Genomic DNA, 24,366 nt, shown 5'->3' on the forward strand with positions numbered 1-24,366 from the left:
AACAGTTCTAGTTCATTTTAACAGTTATAGAGAACTGAAAATGAGCTAAATTATGCTAAATATATTATTTGAAATTAAAAATGTATTACATTTAAACAATATTTTCGCCAAACAAATTAAATCCTCTTAGGAGGGAATGAGTTAGGGGTTAAGAAAACCTGGTAAAAGGCTTTCACAAATAAGTAGGCTCAATCCTACTTTTTGCCATCATTCAGTTGCTTTTTATCACACTTTATTCCTTTATTTTCCAAACATAAGTTGAATATCCACTATGTGCCAAATACTGTGCTTGTCACCAAAGATACCAAGAAGTGGTCCTTATTAAGGAATTCATAATAATAATAAATTCCTTATTAAGGTATTGATCCTACCACCCCTTACCTCTCCACCCCAGTTAATGTGCTCAGTCTTCCCTTGATACTGCTTATATTCCCTGGCATTTATTATTATAATCACTTCTTTTGACTTGAGCTCTTCTTTTTCTTTCCTTTTGCTTTATAGTACTCATCTGACAAAACAACAAGAATCTTCATTAAATCTAACCCTCCAGGTTGTTGTCTGCACCTGTGCAGCCGATCCTGGTTGGAATAAAGCAAGCAACCACAATGACTGTTCTTATTTTAAATTCATAACTGTGAACCTCATGTGGGTCCTTAATTCTTTATGTCCTTCTTGCATTCACTCTCCTACTTTCTTAGAAGACTATTTCATACTGCTGCTTATGTCTTCACATCCCCAGCATCTCTTCCCTATCCTCATTTTCAGCTGGTGACCTTGCTTTGTACGTACTGAGAGATAGAAACAAGAAAAACATTTCTACACACTTCGTTAGATCTGCCTGCCTACCTGCATTTGCTGCCACATTCTCTGTGTTTTCATCTTTAGCCATAGATATACAATCATGCTACTGTCTGAAGCCAGTCTTCATAACCATCCCTTCTTGCCTGATCAAAGACATGGCCCATTTCCTTGCTCTGTTCTAAGTCATTCCCACTGCCTACAGATCTGTAGTTATTTGTCCTATCTCAAGGAAAATCTTTTCTGGAGTCTGACTTCTCCTACTGTGACATTTCTTCGCTCCATTTTCATTCAGCAGAACTGTTTGAAAGTTACCTACACTTGTTATTCAGTTTCTCTCCTTTTTCTGTGTAAATCCACTCTCATCAGCCTTTTGTTCACTGTGTCTCCACAACTGTGCTTACCAGGAACACTAGTGACCGTTTGTAAATAAATTCCTCCTGCTTTTCTTGCCCTCTTACATGCCTTATCAGTGGCTTTAGTCAGTTGATCACTCCTTCCATGATATGCTTTGCTTGGGCTCCAGCTGCTCCAGCTACAACCATTTTTCTTGTTTATTTTCCTTTTCTTCCCTTGTCAAAATTAAGAAACCACTCCTCAATTATCTTTTCTGTCTTCCTCATCTTTATGTGTTTTCTCTCTTCTAATTGTTCCCCTATTTCTTTCTGATACCCATTTAACATTTTTTTGGTTTCTGTACCTATTTTTCTAATCCTAACTTGAGTCACAATTCTGATATTGAATTTTTCTAAATTATTTTTCTGAGCCAAAGGAATTTGATCTGGAATATAACTTTCACCTAGGACTCTGGGTAAATTCTTTCCCTTCAACTCTCCTCTCCCTCCTTTTCTTTTTTTCTTCATCGTTCAAGCTTTCTACATCAGGACTACATTATGTATTATTACAAAAGTGAACTTAATTTTAAAATATGAAAAACATTTCTGTTTCATATCTATTCTCTTAATATCCCTTACGACATCTAGAAAAGTATTCATTTGGCATATGGTAAGTACTAAATGAATGTTGTACTAAATTGGACCTCCTGACAACAAAATGGAAGTAGAGCAGAAGGTAAAATCCAAATAAAAGCCACTGGTTTTTTAAAGCGATACCTATAATAGGGGATTGGGACAGATACGGCTTGACCCTCTCACTGGAGCTGCTTCTCACCTCATTTATATATAACTCTGTGTTTCACTTTCTGAGGAACTGTCAAACTTTTCCACAGAGACAACACCATTTTACATTCTCACCAGCAATGTGTTAGGGTTCCAGGTTCTCTGCAGCCTTGTCAACACTTGTTATTCTCTGTTTAAAACAATTTGGAGGTTATAGCCATTCTAGTGAGTATGAAGTAGTATCTCATTGTGCTTTTGATTTGCATTTCCCTAATGACTAGAGTTGAACATTTTTTCATGTACTTATTAGCCATTTGTTTATCTTCTTAGAGGAACATCCCTTCAAATTTTTGCCGTTTTTCAATTGGTCAGTTGTTTTGTTGTTGTTGAATTGTAGTTCTTCATATATTCTAGATGTTATTCCCTTATCAGATACATGATTTGCAAATGTTTCTTTTGTTGCCTCTGCTTTTGATGTTATTTCCAAAGAAACGTTGCCAAATTCAGTGTTCTGAAAATTTTCCTGTATGTTTTCTTCTAAGAACTTTATAGTTTTAGCTGTAATGTTTACATCGTTGATCTAATTTGAGTTCGTATTTATATATGATATATGTGACCTCTGGGTTACATAAAGAGCCCATCTCTTAGCAAACAAAATGGAGTCGAAACTGAGAGACTGGAATGAATTTGATTGGAAATACTAATTTTCTGCGACTTTTTAGCTATTCTTAGTCTCCTTTTGTCCTTAAAAAATTTTTAAGTCACTTTTCAGCTTAATTTCTTAGTTCTTTCCTGCTCTAAAATGTTTTGTGTCCTTCATTTTTTTTCTTTTTTCTTTTATTTCCATGTAATCTGATCCCTGCTATACTTGAGTTGTGTATGCCATTGGATTTAGGAATATTGAAATAGAGTACAAAGTTGTTCTACTCATTTTCTTTGAAATAATTGTCCTGGTAATGATAGAAAGCAAGGTACCCTGGGACGTTGTCTGCCTTGTTTCTATAGTACAGAAGTCAGAGGCCTATAAAATGACCATTGCACAGTGGTTTCCATTATCTGTAAATTTGTATTAAAAGAGAGTGGCTTTTGAGTTAACCATAGTTTTTGATACAAATGAACATAAACATTTCCTTCATGAAAAAAGATGATAATTCAGTTATGTATTGTACTCAAATGGGCTTTAATTTTTCTTTGTGTATTCATCTTAGAGTGTTTACTAAACTTGGACCTGTTTCATTCAGTAGTTTTGTAGATTGGCAGGTACCTTGGTATTTTTGTCTAAGTATACACAAATAACCAATTCCATACATTTATCAAGTATTAACAAAGTACACTTTTGGGGAATTTAAAAAACTTAGCATCTGCATTACAATATGCAATTAATGGCACAGTTAACCATTTGCAGTTGTCTTTGTACGCTTTGGTAAAATGCTGTATTAGTGTTCTTATTATTACATATTACCTCTGCCTAAAGACCGATACTTCCGTTTCATTTTATAGCGTTATATTGCTTAGGAAAACCTATTGATATAATTACTATACCATTCCGTTGAGCTGTTTATATCAACTCTTAAATATGACTATGCTATAATATTTATGGTTCTGTCATTCTGCTGTTATATTCTTAAGCATGAGGAATACCATTCCTGTCTCTCTGATGTAGATTTAAGTGTTATATGAAGTAGAAATATGAAATGTTTATATCATACTTAGGAATTTTATTTTATTTTATTTTATTTTGAAGCGGAGTCTCGCTCCGTTGCCCAGGCTAGAGTGCAGTGGCACGATCTCGGCTCACTGCAACCTCTGCTTTCTGGGTTCAAGCAATTCTTCTGCCTCAGCCTCCCGAGTAGCTGGGACTATAGGCATGTGCCACCATGCCCGGCTAATTTTTGTATTTTTAGGAGAGATGAGGTTTCACCATGCTGGCCAGGCTGGTCTTGAAATCCTGACCTCATGATCCACTTGCCTCGGCCTCCCAAAATGTTAGGATTACAGGCGTGAGCCACTGCACCCGGCAGGAATTTAATTTTGAATAATATACTACTTTTTTGTTTCATTTTATTTTAGGTACATGATTAAAAGTATTAATTGTGATTAGTTGTTATTTTCATAAATCTTGTTTTAGATATTCAGATTAAAATACATGTAAATTGAGATTATATAAAATTCATAAAGTAGGTAAATATTGATAAAATTGCTTATAAAGTTTATAATTGATAACGATTAACACTGCTTTTTATCTTGACTTGGTGTTTTTTTTCTATTATTTTGTCATACTTTTATTTATTTAATTCAGGAGGGGAAGTCCCTTTCCTTACTAAGACAGTACAAATTTCCACTTTAGATGTGAGGTTCTTAAAAACTAAATAAGTTAATTATATGACATACATTAACTTTTTTGATTATAGAGGGGCAAGATATAAAATACATATTGTGCAACAATTATTAAATGAATCTATTCATTATAGAAAACAAAATATAGATGATTTTAACATTTACTTAATGATTGGTTATTAGATTTTTATCTTATCTATACATATTTCAAAGAGTGAGGTTTTAAGTATTATATTAATTTGATTTTACTTACAAAGTTATTTTTAAAATACCTTTATTCTGCATGCTATTTATTTTTAAATCTCTAAGACTGTGCTTTTTAGGTATATATTAACTATATGCTGATAATATTTCTTTTAAAATTGGGTTTAAGAAGAACCAAAAGCTGAATTGATGTGGGCATATTAACCATTTTGGTAGTGTATCTGGTCGACTAACGTTCTTTTCCGTTTTTATTATTACGAAATGATTTCTTACATAATTTGCCAGTGCATCCGTACAAAAGCCATAAAGTTTTCTTTTTAGAAATCCAGTTTTTCTGTGGTGAGAGCAAGTATGCTATGGTCTCTGAATGGTATCTTTTAGCTTTGTATGAATATTTTTAAGCATTTGAAAAATCAAATATTTGTGTAGTGGCTTCTTTCAGAAAGTTTCACATTTGTATTCACAATTTGTCATTACTGTTTAGTGTTGTCTTCTTTTGTTGAATTGTAAGCTCCTCGCAGGCAAGAGCTGTGTTTGTTGATTCATTGCTGAGTAACCAGTGCCTAGTGCAGACTCTGTTATTACATAATAGATACCTAAGAGGTGTTTGTCAAATGAATACGTCCACATATGTACTTACAGTCTTGGAGTCTCATATAATTTTTCATTCTACGGCCAGGTGTGGTGGCTCACGCCTGTAATCCTAGCACTTTAGGGGGCCGAGGCGGGCAAATCACCTAAGGTCAGGAGTTCAAGACAAGTCTGGCCAACATGGCAAAACCCAGTCTCTACTAAAAATACAAAAATTAGCCGGACGTGGTGGCACACACCTGTAATCCCAGCTACTCGGGAGGCTGAGGCAGGAGAATCACTTGAACCTGAGAGGCGGAGGTTGCAGTGAGCTCAGGTCGCACCATTGCACTCCAGCCAGAGTGACAGAGCAAGACTCCATCTCAAAAAAAAAAAAAATTTCATTGTAACTTCATTTTATGTAGGTCAGGGAACATACTAGATCTTCAGAAGTTAAATGAGTTTATCATGCATATGTTCTTTTATGTTTTGTTAGTTGAATGTTAAGTGATATCAATAGAAATATTATCAGACAAGTCATATATATACCTTGGAAATATTTTCCTTAGTACTTTAGATAAATATTCAATAAGATACTTGTTTAGATTCCATCTGTAGAATTAATTATATTGATTGTATTGATAACTGAATTGAAAAAGTATAGGCTAATCACTGTCTTAATTTTCTAACTCAATATTTGTTTTTAATATTTGTTTCAATACTTTTTGTTTGTTTCAGTATTTCTTTTTAAATGGAAGCATTTAGTAATGCTCTTTCCCTTGTGCCCTGCAAAATTGATTTATTTCTTGTTATTATGAAAAGGCCAATTATGATCTTGTAATCATAATTCTTAAAGGTTAAGACCAGTTAAAGGCAGGATAGATACACTATCCTGGATTGTATATACACGTATATATTGTGTATATATATATGTAATATATATATATATAATACACAACCCAGTCTACCTGAATTTTCACATTTTCAGAAAACTCTATTGCTTGAATCTAAAATTGCAAGACAATTTATTTTATTTTATTTTACTTTGCATATTTTTTTTGAGACAGAGTCTTGCTCTGTTGCCCAGGTTGGAGTGCAGTAGTGCAATCTTGGCTCACTGCAACCTCTGCCTTCTGGGTTCAAGTGATTCTCCTGCCTCAGCCTCCTGAGTAGCTGGGATTACAGGCATGCGCCACCGTGCCCAGCTGATTTTTGTATTTTTAGTAGAGATGGGGTTTCGCCATGTTAGCCAGGCTGGTCTGGAAGTATTTTAAAACCAAAAGGTTTGTATTTAACTTACTTACTAAGATTATTGTATTCTGCCAGATGCAGTGGCTCACACCTATAATCCCAGCACTTTGGGAGGCCGAGGTGGGCGAATCACTAGAGCCCAGGAGTTTGAGACCAGCCTGAGAAACATAGTGACACCCTCTCTCTACAAAATACAAAAAAATTATCCAGGTGTGGTGGTGAATGCCTGGAGTCCCAACTGTTCAGGAGTCTGAGGTGGGACAATTGATACTGGGAGGTCAAGGCTGCAGTGAGCCAGGATGGCGCTACTACACTCCAGCCTGAGCAACAGAGACTCTGTATGAAGAAGAAAAAAAAAAAAAAAGAAGATTCTCGTATTCCTTAAGAATGTGCTTTCAGGGATGAATAGATATCTTACTTGACATGGTACCCCAAGGAGAAATTGAGAAATATTTTATGGCCTTCTATTTCTTAGCTGCAGTTTCACTCTTTGCCATTTCCTTTCCAGTTATTTTATTTTACTTTGTTTTATTTTTATTTATTTTATTTTTTTTTGGAAATACAATCTCGCTGTGTCACCCAGGCTGGAGTGCAGTGGTGCGGTCTCGGCTCACTGCCACCTCTGCCTCCCGGGTTCAAGTGATTCTCCTGCCCCAGCCTCCCAAGTATCTGGGACTACAGGTGCCTGCCACCACATCTGGCTAATTTTTTTTGTATTTTTATTAGCGACGGCGTTTCACTATGTTGGCCAGGCTGGTGTTGAACTCCTGATCTTGTGATCCACCATCCTCGGCCTCCCAAAGTGCTAGGATTACAGGCATAAGCCACCGGGCCTGGCCTATTTTAATTTTTTATGAAATTCAAGATATGTGAACTTGAGTTAAAATTTCCCATTTTCTATCTGCATTGACTATTTTCTTATCTATTATGTCTAAGGTAAATTTGGTGTTGTCTCTTTTTAATATATACTAAATGTACTGTATTTTTAAAAGTCTAAATTTATAAAGAAGAAGCAGGATTAACTGTAGCTTTTTGTTGCAGTTCTGAAGTAAATTCTTTTTTGAAGCCTGTGCTTCTTTGGTAAGGAGTGAGAAATCTTGACCCACTAATACTGCTTTCTAAAATTTTTTTTTTTTTGGAGACGGAGTCTCGCTCTGTCACCCAGGCTGGAGTGCAGTGGCGCGATCTCCGCTCACTGCAAGCTCCGCCTCCCGGGTTCACGCCATTCTCCTGCCTGAGCCTCTCCGAGTAGCTGGGACTGCAGGCGCCCGCCACCACGCCCGGCTAATTTTTTGTATTTTTAGTAGAGACGGGGTTTCACCGTGGTCTCGATCTCCTGACCTCGTGATCCGCCCGCCTCGGCCTCCCAAAGTGCTGGGATTACAAGCGTGAGCCACCGCGCCTGGCCCTGCTTTCTTAAATTAATTGGCACCAGTAATTATGCCAGTCTAAGACGTTCTTTCTTACATAATTTTAATGTCTGTAGGAAATGTAGGGTTTTCATGTAGAGTTTTTCCCCATATGAATTTTATTTTTTTGAGATGAGTCTTGCTCTGTCACCCAGGCTAGAGTGCCATGGCATGCGATCTCGGCTCACTGCAACCTCCGCCTCTTGGGTTCAAGCTATTCTGCCTCAGCATCCCGAGTAGCTGGGACTACAGGCGCCTGCTACCATGCCTGGCTGATTTTTGTATTTTTAGTAGCGACACGGTTTCACCACGTTGGCCAGGCTGGTCTCGAACTCCTGACCTCATGATCTGCCCACCTCAGCCTTGGCCTCCCAAAGTGCTGGGATTACAGGCATGAGCCACTGCGCCCGGCCTAATTTTTATCTTTTTCTTAGAGACGGAGTTTTACCACGTTGGCCAGGCTGGTCTCGAAGTCCTGGCCTCAGGTGATCTGCCTGTCTGGGCCTCCCATAGTTCTGGGATTACAGGTGTGAGCCACCGTGTCCTGCCTCCCCACGTGAATTTGTGCATGTGTGTGTGTGGTTTTTTTTTCCTATTCTTTGAAAATATCCTGTAGAGAAAATAGAAGGAACACTTGGGTAATATTCTAATGGGTAGTTACATATACGGAAGGAACATTTCTTATTTTTAAAAACGATCAGTTGGCCAGGCGCGTTGGCTCAAGCCTGTAATCCCAGCACTTTGGGAGGCCGAGGCAGGCAGATCACGAGGTCAGGAGATCGAGACCATCCTGGCTAACACGGTGAAACCCCGTCTCTACTAAAAATACAAAAAATTAGCCGGGTGTGGTGGCGGGTGGCTGTAGTCCCAGCTGCTCGGGAGGCTGAGGCAGGAGAATGGCGTGAACCCAGGAGGCGGAGCTTGCAGTGAGCAGAAATCGCGCCACTGCACTCCAGCCTGGGGGACAGAGCAAGACTCCGTCTCAAAAAAATAAAATAAAATAAAATAAAAACGATCAGTTATAGTTATTTAATCTTCTGATCATCTATTTTTCTTGTAAGATCTATCAGACAACTAAAGTGCTATTTAACATCTCATTAGGTTTTGAAATACTTGTCTGCCAGTACGTTTGTGTCAGTGATCTCAGCTTGTATTTGGTAAGGACATTTGTAATTTGGAAAAGCTTCCTCAACCAAAATTCTCACATGTTATTTTCGCCTTTTCTTCCTCTTCACGCCACTGGTCTCTCACTCTTCACTAAGCTTACTCTGAATAGGGCCTGGAATGCCCCCTACCGTTATTTTCGTGTTAGAATCTTTTCTCGGGCAGTCCATTTCCTTCTCTTCTCTAATTCTCCACAGGAGTGCTTTTTGGCAAGCACTCTCTTTCACTTTCATTGTTGGAATTTCTTAACTTGTGAAATAAAGGCCCTGATAAATTTTTAAGATATGCTCTAGTTCTAAAAGTTATTAGTTTTGATAACAATATTGTGTAACTGTATTTTATACAAAGAGCATAACTGGCCAGGTAAAAAAAAATGCAAAAACTTAGTGTCAAAACAAGGGCCTGAATAAACAGATAAAAGCACTGAGAAAGTAGAATAGAAAGCAGCCAAATAACAGAAGAGTCATAATATTAGCTAATATTTATAGATCTGTAAGTTAGATCTATAAATATAATGTAATATTATTATTATTATTATTATATATATATATTTTTTTGAGACGGAGTCTCGCTCTGTCGCCCAGTCTGGAGTGCAGTGGCGCAATCTCGGCTCACTGCAAGCTCCACCTCCCGGGTTCACGCCATTCTCCTGCCTCAGCCTCTCCGAGTAACTGGGACTACAGGTGCCCGCCACCACGCCCGGCTAATTTTTTTGTATTTTTTTAGTAGAGACGGGGTTTCACCGTGGTCTCGATCCCCTGACCTCGTGATCCGCCCGCCTTGGCCTCCCAGAGTGCTGGGATTACAAGTGTGAGCCACCGCGCCTGGCCTATAATGTAATATTATTATACATTATGTTTGCTGTTAGATTACATTATTACTCTATAGTAAGTTTTCAAGGAACTTCTTAAAACTATACAGGATATTCCATGAGAATTTCTTTTGTTTTGTTTTTTGAGACAGAGTCTTGTTCTGTCACCCAGGCTGGAGTGCAATGGCACGATCTCAGCTCACTGCAACCTCTGCCTCCCGGGTTCAAGCGATTCTCCAGCCTCAGCCTCCCGAGTAGCTAGGATTACAGGCATGTGCCATCATGCCTGGCTAATTTTTGTGTTTTTGTAGAGACAGGGTTTCACCATGTTGGCCAGGCTGGTCTCGAACTCCTGACCTCAGGTGATCTGCCCACCTTAGCCTTCCAAAGTGCTGGGATTACAGGCGTTAGCCACTGCGCCTGGCCCCATGAGAATTTTAAAACAAAATTTTTCCAGAATAGTAAGGCCATACTGTTTATTACAACTATGTATGTAGTTTGTTTCATCTAATTTAAGAATTTATTTTTTTGTGTGTGTCCTGCCTGCTCCAACACACTTTTGACACCTAAACTACTTAACATTTTTCTGATATCCAGTCCTCTTGTGCCATCCTTCTTTTATAATTGAGTATAAGAGAACATGATTACCATATAGGATTTACAGAGCTTAGGCAGTGGGCCCCAGCCTGTACCATACCAAGCATCCATCATTTTATTATTTGTGTGTATGTTCTTGCCACCTTGTTCTGAAGAGAATTTAAACAACATACATTATATCTGAGTAATAAAGGAATCTTCCTTTATCACAGTGGCCTTACCCATGAGGCAGTAACTGTTTTTCCTTGTTTGATGTGTTTGATGATGCATGTAAAATATACAGATGTACAATATCATGCATGTATTCTTAAATTGAAAACTGCTATTTTACTCTACTTCAAAATATAATTGATAATAAAACCCAGGTTGAATTGAGTCGGTTTTTTATTGATAGTAAAAATTGTCTGGTATAAAACTAGCTACAGAACAGATAGACTTTGGTTAAGAAAGGTAAAACATGATTATAACTTTGTTTAGCTCACATTAATGTTATGTGCAGCCATCATGAACTGACTTCAGTTTCTCTCATAAAAAATTAGAAAGCTTGTTTTGTTTTCTTTTAAAAACAAAATTGATATCTTGACTTCTTCTTTCCATAACTATTCTAATAGAGCAACTTCTAGGAGTTCATATTGAAATTTACAGAGGATGGAGATGTTTTCATTTCCCACCATGCCCCCAATTTTGGAAGGAAGTAAATTACTTTCCTAAGCATTATACAATTTTTTGTATTAATAGGAAAGGTAAAAGTACTGCTGCAAATATATAGATAGATGCTACAGTGCCAGGTAGAAGTACCAAAAGGAGTGTGTTTAGTAGAAGAATACTTGCTTTAAAGCTTTTCAAAGTACTTACCATATATTTGTGCTTACACCTGTACTTAACCATATATTTCTACAAAAAAAACCCATATATGGTACGTACCATTATTTTTTATTTTATTTTTAAATTGTAGTCTTATTTTATGCAGAAATAAACTAAGCCTTAGATTGAGAATGAGTTTATCAGGACCACATAACTAGGAAGGAGGGATTATGTTAAATCTGTCCTAAAGCTCATTCCATTCCCTCTTATTCTTATTACGGCCCTCAGCATCTTCCAGCATATAAACAGAACCCCTTGCTTGGGGATGAATCCTCAGCTTTTCTGGCTTTTACTGGCTACAAGCCAGTAGTTTGTACCAGCAGAGTAACTGCCCAGGAGTTTGCTACAGATACTTTCCAGGCCTATGCTAGAGTAAGAATATAATTTCTTAGTCAAGTAATGACTCAAGTCATTTACTTCTTGATTTGGGGACTTTGTTACTTCCTTTTAATACCTCTAACAATGAGGACATTTTAATTTAAAAGCTCGTTTTCAGGTGTCCATGTTCTAGAGTTTTGTGTTTTCTATGAGTAATGCGTATAACTTTGAAAACAAAAAGAGAATGTCAATTAGTTTTTAATGTTTACTTCTTCTAGCTGTCATAATTCTTGAATGAATGAAGAGCGAATAAACTGTCATTTTTTTTTTTTGCTTTAAACAAATAGTTTTATTGCAGTTAATAGTAACTTGCAGCCTATGAAATTGTGAAGACTATCAGCATTGAATCAAGAGGCCATCACAGCTGTTGACTCAGCTGTCTGTACATGTAGGGAGCATTTCAGAATACTGAAAAACTTTGCAGAGTAATGTTTTTCTGGTATTCTATGAGCAAGCATTTTTTTTCTAGTTGATTTTGCATTATCCATACGTGACAATATGGTGCTTTTCTTTTCTTTTTTCTTTTTTTTTTGAGACAGAGTCTGGCTCTGTCACCCAGGCTAGAGTGCAGTGGTGTCATCTCAGCTCACTGTAAGCTCCGCCTCCCGGGTTCACATGATTCTCCTGCTCAGCCTCCCGAGTAGCTGGGACTACAGGTGCCCGCCACCACGTCCGGCTAATTTTTTGTATTTTTAGTAGAGATGGGGTTTCACCGTGTTAGCGATGATGGTCTCGATCTCCTGACTTTGTGATTTGCCCGCCTTGGTCTCCCAAAAGTGCTGGGATTACAGGTGTGAGCCACCATGCCCAGCTGTAATACGGTGCTTTTCTATTACACAATGCCATTTAAAACTGAAGCTATTACCTTAGCTTTCTGATGTGTCTAGAGAAAAATTGCCTACCTGCTGCTTAAGAACGAAACAAAGTAAAACAAAATGTAGAAAATACTGTGATTTATCTTAATACTTACTGTACAGATTCAGTTTCTCTTTGTTGTAGCCGAGTAAGCAGTGCTAGTTGAGGAATCATGAGATCATGCTCTCTAGTCTCGGCTCAGCCAGTAGCTAACTTTAAGTCCATGGGCAAGTTATTACCTCCCTCTTTTTGTGCCTTGGTAGCTTGCTCTTCAAACCAGGAAGCTGAGATGATTTCCAAGGTCCTTTCTCTTCTAAAATGTCATGATTCTATATGAGTTTCTCTTTAATATGGCATAGGTTATTTCTGTGGTATATATTGTACATATTTATATTAATTTCCTTTAATTTTAGATACGATGAATGGATTAAAGCAGATAAAATAGTAAGACCTGCTGATAAAAATGTGCCAAAGATAAAACATCGGAAGAAAATAAAGGTAAGTGCTTGTTTTTACTACACACTATTAGCTCTTAAAAAGAAGTTTTCCTCCAAATGATGCAATTAAATATGTGTTAGTGTTACACTTTATTGACATAGCACATTTTTCAAATGCTAGATTTGTATATAATTAATTTTGTCAGGTTAGGGAAAGCATTTTAGAAACAGTACTGAATGATCTTTGAGACTTTTTCAGTCCCGACATTATATAAAGCCATTCAACCAGATTTTATTTATCCATTTCTGCCATTTCCTTCCCCTCTAGTTCCCAGCCAGGAGCCATAAGGCAGTGTGGCTTGGAGAGACATAGGTTATTATTGTAGCTGTAAACCATTCCAGGGAAGAAAAGGCTATCTGGCAACTCCTTTTTCTCTTCATCTTTATCTGATTATAGTCAGTGGCTTAGAATATATTCACAAGATTTTTTTTTGTTTTTTTTGAGACAGAGTCTCACTCTGTCACCCAGGCCGGAGTACAGTGGTGCAGCCTCGGCTCACTGCGACCTCCACCTCCCAGTTCAAGCAATTCTCATGCCTCAGCCTCCCGAGTAGCTGGGATTACAGGCACACACCACCACACCTGGCTAATTTTTGTATTTTTAGTAGAGATGGGGTTTCACCATGTTGGCCAGGCTGGTCTCGAACTTCTGACCTCAGGTGATCTGCCCACTTTGGCCTCCCAAAATGCCAGAATTGTAGGCGTGAGCCACCACACCCAGCCCCACAGGATCCTATTAACCACACAGATGCCATGGGGATTTACTTAGGAGCTCATATGGAAAATTAATGTTACTTTCATGTATGATAGAATTATTCATTCTAAGACTAAATTTTCCTAAATGTTTGATTAGCGTCTTCTATGCATCTGGAATGATACTAGATATGTACCATCCTTAGGAGAATTACTCTCACTCAAAATTTATAGTGTTTACTGCTAACTCATGCTTCAGAGAGCTTATTTTTCCTATAAATCAAAAAAATTTTTAAGAGTAGTTTCCAGGAAATATATCGGCCTCTGCTTATCTATTTGTAAACAAATAATTTGAGAAAATTTCTCATCTTTTCTCAAAACATTTAATATGTCACTGAGGTAGGAAGGTTGCCCCTGACTTGACTTTACAAAAGTACTTGGAATTTTGTCATTCCCAACCCGCATATAATGAGATTTTTAAATGACCATGTTGCAATTGTTTCTTTTTTTTTTCTTTTTTTTTTTTTTGAGATGGAGTTTCACTCTTGTTGCCCAGGCTGGAGTGCAATGGCGTGATCTTGGCTCACCGCAACCTCCGTCTCCTAGGTTCAAGTGATTCTCCTGCCTCAGCCTCCTGAGTAGCTGGGATTACAGGCATGTGCCACCACCCCGGCTAGTTTTGTATTTTTAGTAGGGACGGGATTTCTCCATGTTGGTCAGGCTGGTCTTGAACTCCCGACCTCAGGTGATCCACCCGCCTCGGCCTCTCAAAGTGCTGGGATTACAGGCGTGAGCCACCGCACCTGGCCTCTTTTTTTAGTTAGTATTTAATTTAAATGTATTGTGATTTTAATTCTGAAGAGCAAGTTGTAGGTTTGCTAGTCCTAATCACCTATCTAATTGCTAATTTGATTCCCTTTTTTTTTTTTTTTTTTTTTGAGACAGAGTCTCGCTCTCGCCCAGGCTGGAGTGCAGTGGCGTGATCTCGGCTCACTGCAGGCTCCACCCCCCGGGGTTCACGCCATTCTCCTGCCTCAGCCTCCCGAGTAGCTGGGACTACAGGTGCCCGCCACCTTGCCCGGCTAATTTTTTCTATTTTTAGTAGAGACGGGGTTTCACTGTGTTAGCCAGGATGGTCTCAATCTCCTGACCTTGTGATCCGCCTGCCTCAGGCCTCCCAAAGTGCTGGGATTACAGGCATGAGCCACCGTGCCCGGCCTTGATTCCCATTATTAAAGTATAAATACAAAACCTTTTGATCATCCTGTGTAGTATTTTGTTAAGTAGCTTTAAAAATCTGGCTGATTTGAGGGGCTTCTTGTATTCTTTCTTTTTATGTTAAATATTTAACAACATATTATGTAATAGTGAGTTAAAAGTGGATATTAACATTGTTTCTAATAAATGCCTTATGATAAATTATGGCATACTTTTTTTCTTAACCTAGAATAAATTAGACAAAGAAAAAGACAAAGATGAAAAATACTCTCCAAAAAACTGTAAACTTCGGCGCTTGTCCAAACCACCATTTCAGACAAATCCATCTCCTGAAATGGTATCCAAACTGGATCTCACTGATGCCAAAAACTCTGATACTGCTCATATTAAGTCCATAGAAATTACTTCGATCCTTAATGGACTTCAAGGTAAACATAACAATCGTTCTGTTGCATGCAAGTATTTGATTTTAGTTTATGAGTCAAATTCTATAAAGGTAATTCAGTGATGTTACCAACTACTGTTTTTCCTACCAGAATTTTGTTTGCTCTCTTATTACAGGTTGAATATCTCTTAACTGAAATTCTTGGGACCAGAAATGTTTTGGATTTCAGAATTTTTTGGATTTTGGAATATTTGCATTCCACAAGCCAAATCTGAAAATTCTAAATCTGAAATGCTCCAGTGAGCATTACCTTTGAGAATCACATCAGCACTCAAAAAGTGTATGATTTTGGAGTTCAGATTTTGGATTTGGGATGTTCAACCTGTACTTGAAATAAAATCAGCCATTGATTGAGGCTTCGAATTTTTTATTACTAGTAGATCCAAGGGCACCATAAAAGTTTGGTTAACATTTAATATTCAACTTTTAGCAATGTTACTTTAGTTTTTAAATCTTTTCTGTACCATCCTTTCCATTGCAATGTAAAGCATAGTTTGTGTTATACAACATCAGACCATAAAAGTATACTGACAAGTTGTTGTAAAGAACACCAAACTTTGTCTTGATTATGACTATTATGATCTCTGTTTCTTTGAGACAGGGTCTCACTCTGTAGCCTAGGTTGGAGTACAGTGGTGCAATCTCAGCTCACTTCAGCCTCAACCTCCCAGGCTCTAAAGATCCTCACACCTCAGCCTCCCAAGGAGCTAGGGCTGCAGGCGCATGCCATCATGCCCGGCTAATATTTACATTGTTTCTAGAGACGGGGTTTCGCCCCGTTGACCAGGCTTGTCTTGAGCTCCTAGGCTCAAACAGTTGGCCTGTCTTAGCCTCCTGAGTGCTAGGATTACAGGCAGGAGCAACTGCACCTGGACTGACCTCTTTTTTTTTGAGACGGAGTCTCGCTCTGTCACCCAGGCTGGAGTGCAGTGGCGCCATCTCAGCTCACTGCAAGCGCTGCCTCCCGGGTTCACGCCATTCTCCTGTCTCAGCCTCCTGAGTAGCTGGGACTACAGGCACCCACCACTGCGCCTGGCTAATTTTTTGTATTTTTAGTAGACGGGGTTTCACCGTGGTCTGGATCTCCTGACCTCATGATCCGCCCACCTCAGCCTCCCAAAGTGCTGGGATTACAGGCGTGAGCCACCGTGCCCGGCCTGACATGACCTCTTTTATGATGGGATTATTGCTTAGTATTTAAGGCAGAATGAAGTATAGATAATAAAAGCAATGAGGATTGGAGCAGAGATTTATTAAATCTGACTGGCAGGGGAGGGGACATATCTATCTATGAGATAAAAGAATGGATCTCCATAAAAATATCTTAACATTTCTCATAACTTAAAAGAGTTCATTTTTACTTACTTTGAATGTAATAGAAGCTAGTTTTTGTTTCTTACTGTAGATGTGTGTTTATATTAACTCATTATTTTATAAACCAAATGCTGTACTATATTTTTGTTTACTCACCACTGTACTAATCAGGGCAATCTTTTAAAAATGATTTTTAAAAAATTTTACCATGTATCCTACATGTGAATAGTGCATGGAAAATACATGTATAGTTTAAAGAACAGTAATAATATGGATACTAGTATGTCTCCACAGTAGCAATCAAATACTATTTACTTAAAACATGTAGTATGTCTCCTCCCAGAAGTAATTATAGTCTGGACTTTTGTGTAATCCTTGCTTTACTTTTCTTCATTATTGAGTTAACTATATTTATATTCCTAAGTAATTTTTATTTTACTTCATTTTTTTAGGGTTTTTTTTGTTTTGTTTTTGTTTTTGTTTTTGAGGTAGAGTCTCGCTCTGTCACCCAGGCTGGAGGGCAGTGGTGCTATCATGACTCAAGTGACCTGGGCTCAAGCGACCTTTCCACCTCAGCCTCCTAAGTAGCTGGAACTACAGGTGTGTGCCACCATGCCAGGCTAATTTTTGTAGTTTTTGTAGTGATGGGGTTTCACCGTGTTGCCCAGGATCGTCTCAAACTCCTGGACTCAAGCAATCCAATCCACCTGCCTCAGCCTTCCAAAGTGTTAGGATTACAGGCATGAGCACTGCACCCAGCCTGTTTTTTAGTTTTTTAAAAGGCCAGGCATGGTGGCTCACACCTGTAATCCCAGCACTTTGGGAGGCCGAGGCGGGCGGATCACAAGGTCAGGAGATCAAGACCATCCTGGCTAACATGGTGAAACCCCATCTCTACTAAAAATACAAAAAAAATTAGCCGAGCGTGGTGGCGTGCGCCTGTAGTCCCAGCTGCTGGGGAGGCTGAGGCAGGAGAATTGTCATGAACCCAGGAGGCGGGCTTGCAGTGAGCCGAGATTGTGCCACTGCACTCCAGCCTGGGTGACAGAGCAAGACTCCGTCTCAAAACAAACAAACAAAAAAACTGAGTAACAAGCATAGTTTTATAAGAAGGCTCGGATGAAGGCTTTCTGAGAATATTACCTGAATAGAGTTTCTAAGTCATACTCTGATTTCAGATTTAGCTTCTCTGAGAGTTTACAAAAGTCCCTCTAGAGAATTCAGTTGGACAGGTCATAAGCCAGTTCTGGTAAACATAGGGGTCCACTACAGTTAGAATGTCTGACACATTTGGCTGGGCATGGTAGCTCACTCCTGTAATCCCATTTTTTGGAGGCCAAGGTGGGCAGATTACTTGAGGTCAGGAGCTTGAGACCAGCCTGGCCAACATGGTGAAACCCTGTCTCTACTAAAAAAAAAAAAAAAAAAAAAAAATACAAAAAATTTGCCAGGTGTGGTGGTGGGCGCCTGTAATCCCAGCTACTTGGGAGGCTGAGGCAGGAGAATCGCTTGAACCCAGGAGGCAGAGGTTGCAGTGAGTCAAGATCACACCATTGTACTCTAGCCTGGGCAGCAAGAGCGAAACTCCATCTTAAAAAAAAAAAAGAATATCTGACACATTCTCAGTGGATGTTATGTGGGAGTGTGCTCAGTCGTAGTAGCAGACTACTTTATATATTCTTATTCTAGGCTTACGGTGATTTACTCCTATTTTTCACAAGTAGGTCAGAATGTTTCTGCTGGATAAAATGATGTCATTAGCTGATCTAGGTAGTGGCACATAAGACATGGAAGAGAGAGCTGGAATTTCATTGACACATAGTTGAAACAAGATAAATATAGATTTTTAAAATCCAGTCTGGTTTTGAATCTCAGGCATTCAAAGACTACAGAGAGGCAGCAGGTAGCTTAATGATAATAGCCTGCAGTATGACTTTCTTTGGAAATAACGCTGCTCTAGTCTGGACTGGTTTCCCTCTATATCTGTTGCACAGCTATTTTCCTAGGGAGATCCCATTCTAGGGATCTCCTTTAATATAGTTCTTGGATTTCTTTGTTTTTGGCATCTCAGGTTCCTCCCCACCCCCATACTTTCATTTTGGTGGAGCACATTCTCTAGTAGCTTCTTAAGAACAAGTGCATGAGAGGGAATTTTTAGAGATTGGCTGCATTTAAATATCTGTATTTATTTTTGCAAATATCTTTATTCTATTCATAGTTTGGCTGGATTGGAAATTTTTCCTTCAGTATTTTATTGGCAGTGTTGAATTGTTTTTTTGCTTCCAGTATTGCTTTTGTGAAGTCCAGAGCTCTTCCAATTCCTGATTCTTTGTATGTGACTTGTTTTATTCTTTATTTTTTGCTTTTCCCTCTCTGGAATCTTTTTTTTTTTCTTTTCTTTTTTTGAGATGGAGTCTTCACTCTGTTGTCCAAGCTGGAGTGCAGTGGCACAATTTTGGCTTACTGCGGCCTCTGCCTCCTGGGTTCAAGTGATTCTCCTGCCTCAGCCTCCCTAGTAGGTGGGACTGCAGGGGCCTGCCACCACGCCTGGCTAGTTTTTGTATTTTTAGTAGAGCTGGGGTTTTGCCATTTTGGCCAGGCTGGTCTCGAACTGCTGACCTCAAGTGATCCGCTCACCTCAGCCTCTCAAAGTGCTGGGATGACTGGCATGAGCCACCATGCCCTGCTAGGAATCTTGAATCTTTGTTTTTCATGTCCAGAAATTTAACTCTGAAATATATCTACACAATGCCAAAGGAAGAGAACAGATATTTCCACAGTACACTTGGCTGTTCTCTTTCTTTAGCCTTGTGTAGATATGTTTTCATCCCCTGTGATGCCTACTTGCTAGACTTCCATTCCAGCAACTCCTGTCTTTCTGTTCTAGGCAGTTTTTTTGAATGATTTTCTTGATTATTTCCTCTCCTGCATTTTACTGTTCTCTCCCTTTTTAATTTTTATTCATTATTATTATTTTAAAAAATAATTATTATTTTTGAGATGAGGTGTCACTATATTGCCCAGGCTGGTCTGAAACTGCTGAGCTCAAGCAATCTTCCTGTCTCAGCCTCCCAAAGTGCTAGGATTACAGGCATGAACCACCGTCCCGGCCCCGCCAAATTTTTTTTTTTTTTTTTTAATCGAGACTGTGTTTCACTATGTTCAGCCCAGGCTGTTCTCACGCTTCTGGGCTCAAGCAGTCCTCCTGCCTCAGCCTCTCAAGTAGCTGGGTAGCTGGGGTATAGGTGCATGACACTGCGCTTGGCTGTTATCTTTCTTTGGTCAGCCATTATCTGATATTATACCTTCTGTAATATACTCTAATATGCTCACCTTTTAATTTCTTGCTTTTTATTAATTTTTTTGTCTTTTTCTTATTTCTTTGAAATTTTGTCTGCTTTGTCTTTTAATCCTTTTCTTGACTTTTTGCTGTAATGTTTAATTTTTCAATGTTTTTTTTTTTTTTTTTGAGAGAGTTTCACTCTGTCACCTAGGCTGGAGTGCAGTGGCATGATCTCGGCTCACTGCAACCTCTGCCCTCCAAGTTCAAGCGATTCTCCTGCCTCAGCCTCCTGAGTAGCTGAGATTACAGGCGCCTGCCACCGCGCCCAGCTAATTTTTTGTATTTTTAGTAGAGATGGGGTTTCACCAGCTTGGCCAGGCTGGTCTTGAACTCCTGACCTTGTGATCCACCCGCCTCAGTCTCCCAAAGTGCTGGGATTATAGGTGTGAGCCACTGCGCCCAGCCTTTTAATGAATATTTTTAAATTAAACTAGTTTTATTTTTCAAGAGCTCTACTTTCTGTATGTTTTGTACCACTCTGTTCTTATAGATGGACGCAATACCTTACCTTTCTGATTTTGATCTTTCAAAGGATTTTATAATTTTTTGGGGTTTTTTTTGTTTGTTTGTTTTTTTTTTTTTTTTTTTTTTTTTGCTTGGTCAGTTACCTCTAATTTGCTTTTTTCAGTTTTGTTGTTTTGAGCTCTTCCCTATTAAGAATTTTTTTTCCTGGCTATCTTATGATTATGAAGGAAAGACTAAACTGATTTGGAAATTGCAAGCATATGGTTGGCACTTGTTGACCTTGAGTTTCACTATCGGGTGATCTGATTGGCCATTTCCTAGGGAATTCATAATATGAAGTCTTTAGGTCTTTTTCTCTTAGACTAGTTGGCTTCCAGAGAAAAGAGTTCCAATCTCTTGACTGGAGGGTGGTAAGAGAATGGTTTCCAGTGTTCTAGGATCTAGTTGAAGAACAGAGAGTGGGGTGGAGGATTCTTAATGGTTAGATATGTTCATGAATCCCCCTAATTTCAGCATTACATCTGTACCTGTGCCTTCAACAGTTGTCAGCATCTCCCAGACTAGGAGCCCTCTCCTACCGTCTTCAGAGAATAAAGCTCTAGAAGGGCAGTCACCTTGCAACCTGAAGTGAGGTGGGGATCTAGGCATCTAAGTAATTTTCAGTCTTCTCCCAGTGCTGCTTGTATGAGGCGCCCCACTGCCCTTTTTTATTTTCATAGGCACTAGGGCAGTCAGTAATTATTGAGGGTTCTATGGTAAACTGGGTTGGTTTTTGGCTTTCCTCACTGCTGGTATAAGGTTTAGCCTTCTTTGGTGCCCTTCATTCATTTATCTGCTTTCTGACTTGCAAATTGTGTTGCTTTTCTCTCCTATTTTCTCCCATTTTTATAGGTTTATATCATTTCAGAAATTGCATTTATATACCATATATATGACATATGAGTATATACACACACACATACATATAACAATATAAAATACCCCAACCCCCCCCCCCCACATATTTATACTATATGTGTAATAGACACTCACATGTGTGCAATCTTTTTACAGATGGGATCATTAACATATTACAAACTCCTTTTTCCCCTACTTGGTAATATAACTTATAAATCTTTCCAAATCAGCACATCCACATCTACTGAATAGATACATCATAATTTATTTAATTAGTTTCTAATAAAAAGACATTTTGGTTATTTCCCATATTTTTCCTGTTAGTTCAACAATGAGTATCATATTTGCATACTTTTAACATTTTAAGTATTCTCTTCATATTTTCTCTTTTCTTCAGTGAATTTTATTTTATCTTTGGCCACAGATCAAATTGAAGACATTTCAAACATTTCCAGTTAATTAATGATCATCATATGAATGCATATGTGTATGTATATGTATACATAAAAATTTGATGCCCCTTGTGAGTAGAGAACACAGACAGCTAAGATTCTATCCTCTTGTCCTGAGATGGGTTGGGAATAAAACTAGAGGTACAGTGGTAGTTGGAGTTCTGTGGAGAAATTGTCTCTAGAGAATAATCTTCTACCTCTGGCAGTGGAAATCCCCTAGAGTAAACTAGATCCGGGATGAATCATGTAAAGCCTATCAGTTAATAAATCCTACTAACAGTAGTGCCAATCAAGTTTTAATAGGGCATTCTTAATCATCTCTTGTTAATCTCAGAGAACCTACAGTATCTATGAAACCAGAATAAGCTGGGCACGGTGGCTCACACCTGTAATCCCAGCATTTTGGGAGACCAAGGTGGGCAGATCACCTGAGGTCGGGAGTTCAAGACCAGCCTGACTAACAGGGAGAAACCCCGTCTCTACTGAAAATAGAAAACAGTTAGCTGGGCGTGGTGGCACAGGCCTGTAGTTCCAGCTACTTGGGAGGCTGAGGCAGAAGAAATGCTTGAATCCAGGAGGCAGAGGTTGCAGTGAGCTGAGATCACGCCATTGCGCTCCAGCCTGGGAAACGAGTGAAACTCCGTCTACAAAATAAAAAAAAAAAGAATAAGATGCAGTGAAAAAGAAAAGAACAAGAAAGACTTCGAGATAAAAATCTAAAGGCCAGGCACAGTGTCTCATGCCTGTAATCCCAGCACTTTGGGAGGCCAAGGTAGGCAGATCACTTGAGGTCAGGAGTTCGAGACCAGCCTAACCAACATGGTGGAACCCTGTCTCTAATAAAAAATACTAAAATTAGCCGGATGTGGTGATTGGTGCCTATAATCCCAGCTGCTCAGGAGGCAGAAGCATGAGAATCACTTGAACCCGTACCACTGCACTCCAGTCTGGGCAACAGAGAGGGACCCTGTCCCCAAAAAAATAAAAACAAAAAATCTAAATTAAAATTCAGTAGAGCTGGGCACGGTGGCTCACTCCTGTAATCCCAGCACTTTGGGAGGCCGAGGCAGGTGGATCACCTGAGGTCAGGAGTTTGAGACCAGCTTGACCAATAGGGTGAAACCCCATCTCTGCTAAAAATACAAAAATTAGCTTGGCGTGTGCCTGTAATCCCAGCTATTGGGGAGGCTGAGACAGGAGAATTGCCTGAACCCGGGAGGTGGACGTTGTAGTGAGCTGAGATCGTGCCATTGCACTCCAGCCTGGGTAACAGAGCAAGACTCTGTTTCTAAAAAAAAAAAAAAAAAAAAAAAAAAAAAAACCATTCAGTAGAGCATTAAGAATTTTAGATGGAGGAAATCTTCAGAAAGCTTAAAAAAGCAGCGATGGAAATTTTAGAGAAAAGATAAGTTACATAGTGTATTAATCTAGGAAGGGGGAACTATGAAAACAGAGGAGAGAGGCCGGGTGCGGTGGCTCACGCCTGTAATCCCGGCACTTTGGGAGGCTGAGGTGGGCGGATCATGAGGTCAGTAAATCAAGACCATCCTGGCCAACACGGTGAAACCCTCTCTCTACGAAAATACAAAAATTAGCTGGGTGTGGTGGCATGCGCCTGTAGTCCCAGCTACTCAGGAGGCTGAGGCAGGGGAATCACTTGAACCTGGGAGGTGGAGGTTGCAGTGAACTGAGATTGTACCACTGCACTCCATCCTGATGACAGAGCAAGACTCAAGTCTCAAAAAAATCAAAATAAAAAAAAATAAAGCAAATAACTAAAAGAAGAAAAATTCCAGAACTGACAGACACAAATCTTTACATTGAAATTGCTCACTAGGTACCTAATAAATTAATAGAGTCATACCGTAATACATCATTATGAAATTATAAAATATCAAGAATGAAAAAATCACCACAAAGGAATGAGAAACCAAAGGAAAGTTATGGCTTATAACCCCTTAAGCAAAGAAGCAGTACATTCAGAAGGATTCAGAACTCTGAAGGAAACAATTTTTAACCAAGAATTCTGTACCTCGTTAAACTCTCAATCAATGAAGTTTGAGGGTAAGGATGTATTCAGATATGTAAGGACAATGAATATTTATATCCCATGTACCTTTGTACCTTTTTAAGGAAACTACTCGATGAGCTCTAGTACAGATAAGATAACCAAGGAAGAAGAAGATGTGAGATTCAGTTGACAGTGGACCTAGCTCAAGAGAAAGCAGCGAGGAGGATTCCCTGGATGACTGCTGTTAGAGCAGACCCAGAGAGATACCACCCAGATGCTATTGCAGAAAATAGCTCTCTAGGATGCAGAGATTGGGTGAATAAAGGGAAATTGGATACAATGCTTGATTTAATGAAATAAAATAATGTAAAAGATACAAAGGAAGATATAACATGCAGAAAAGTAGTTGGAAACTCTTGGAAAAATAAAATGCTGTATAAGAAAGGAAGTTTATCAAATGTACTACTTAAGGAATCACATTTACATATGTTATAAATACTATATTGTAAAAATGAAAGATAACTATATATAGAGAGGATGGTAGAGGGGAGATATGGGTGTTGATAAGAAAGAATCCCCATTGCTCATAGAGGATAAACTTTATAAATAAGTCAGCAGGCCAGGGATGTTGGCTCATGCCTGTAATCCCAGTGCTTTGGGAGGCTGAGATGAACG

General features: G+C 38.9%; 1 protein-coding gene across 4 annotated transcripts in view; it reads left to right on the plus strand.

Moving 5' to 3' along the window:
* Positions 1 to 24,366, plus strand: part of ARID4B (AT-rich interaction domain 4B) — a 165,267-nt gene that overhangs the window by 124,505 nt on the left and 16,396 nt on the right. For all 4 annotated transcript variants that reach the window (XM_003267277.4, XM_003267278.3, XM_030812652.1 and 1 more), the window contains 2 exons: positions 12,770 to 12,854; positions 14,994 to 15,192. In XM_003267277.4, coding sequence (XP_003267325.1) covers positions 12,770 to 12,854; positions 14,994 to 15,192 — 284 coding nt within the window. The remainder of the gene's footprint in view (positions 1 to 12,769; positions 12,855 to 14,993; positions 15,193 to 24,366) is intronic.

Source organism: Nomascus leucogenys, chromosome 5 (assembly GCF_006542625.1).
Source record: "Nomascus leucogenys isolate Asia chromosome 5, Asia_NLE_v1, whole genome shotgun sequence".
Classification (NCBI taxonomy): Eukaryota; Metazoa; Chordata; class Mammalia; order Primates; family Hylobatidae; genus Nomascus; species Nomascus leucogenys.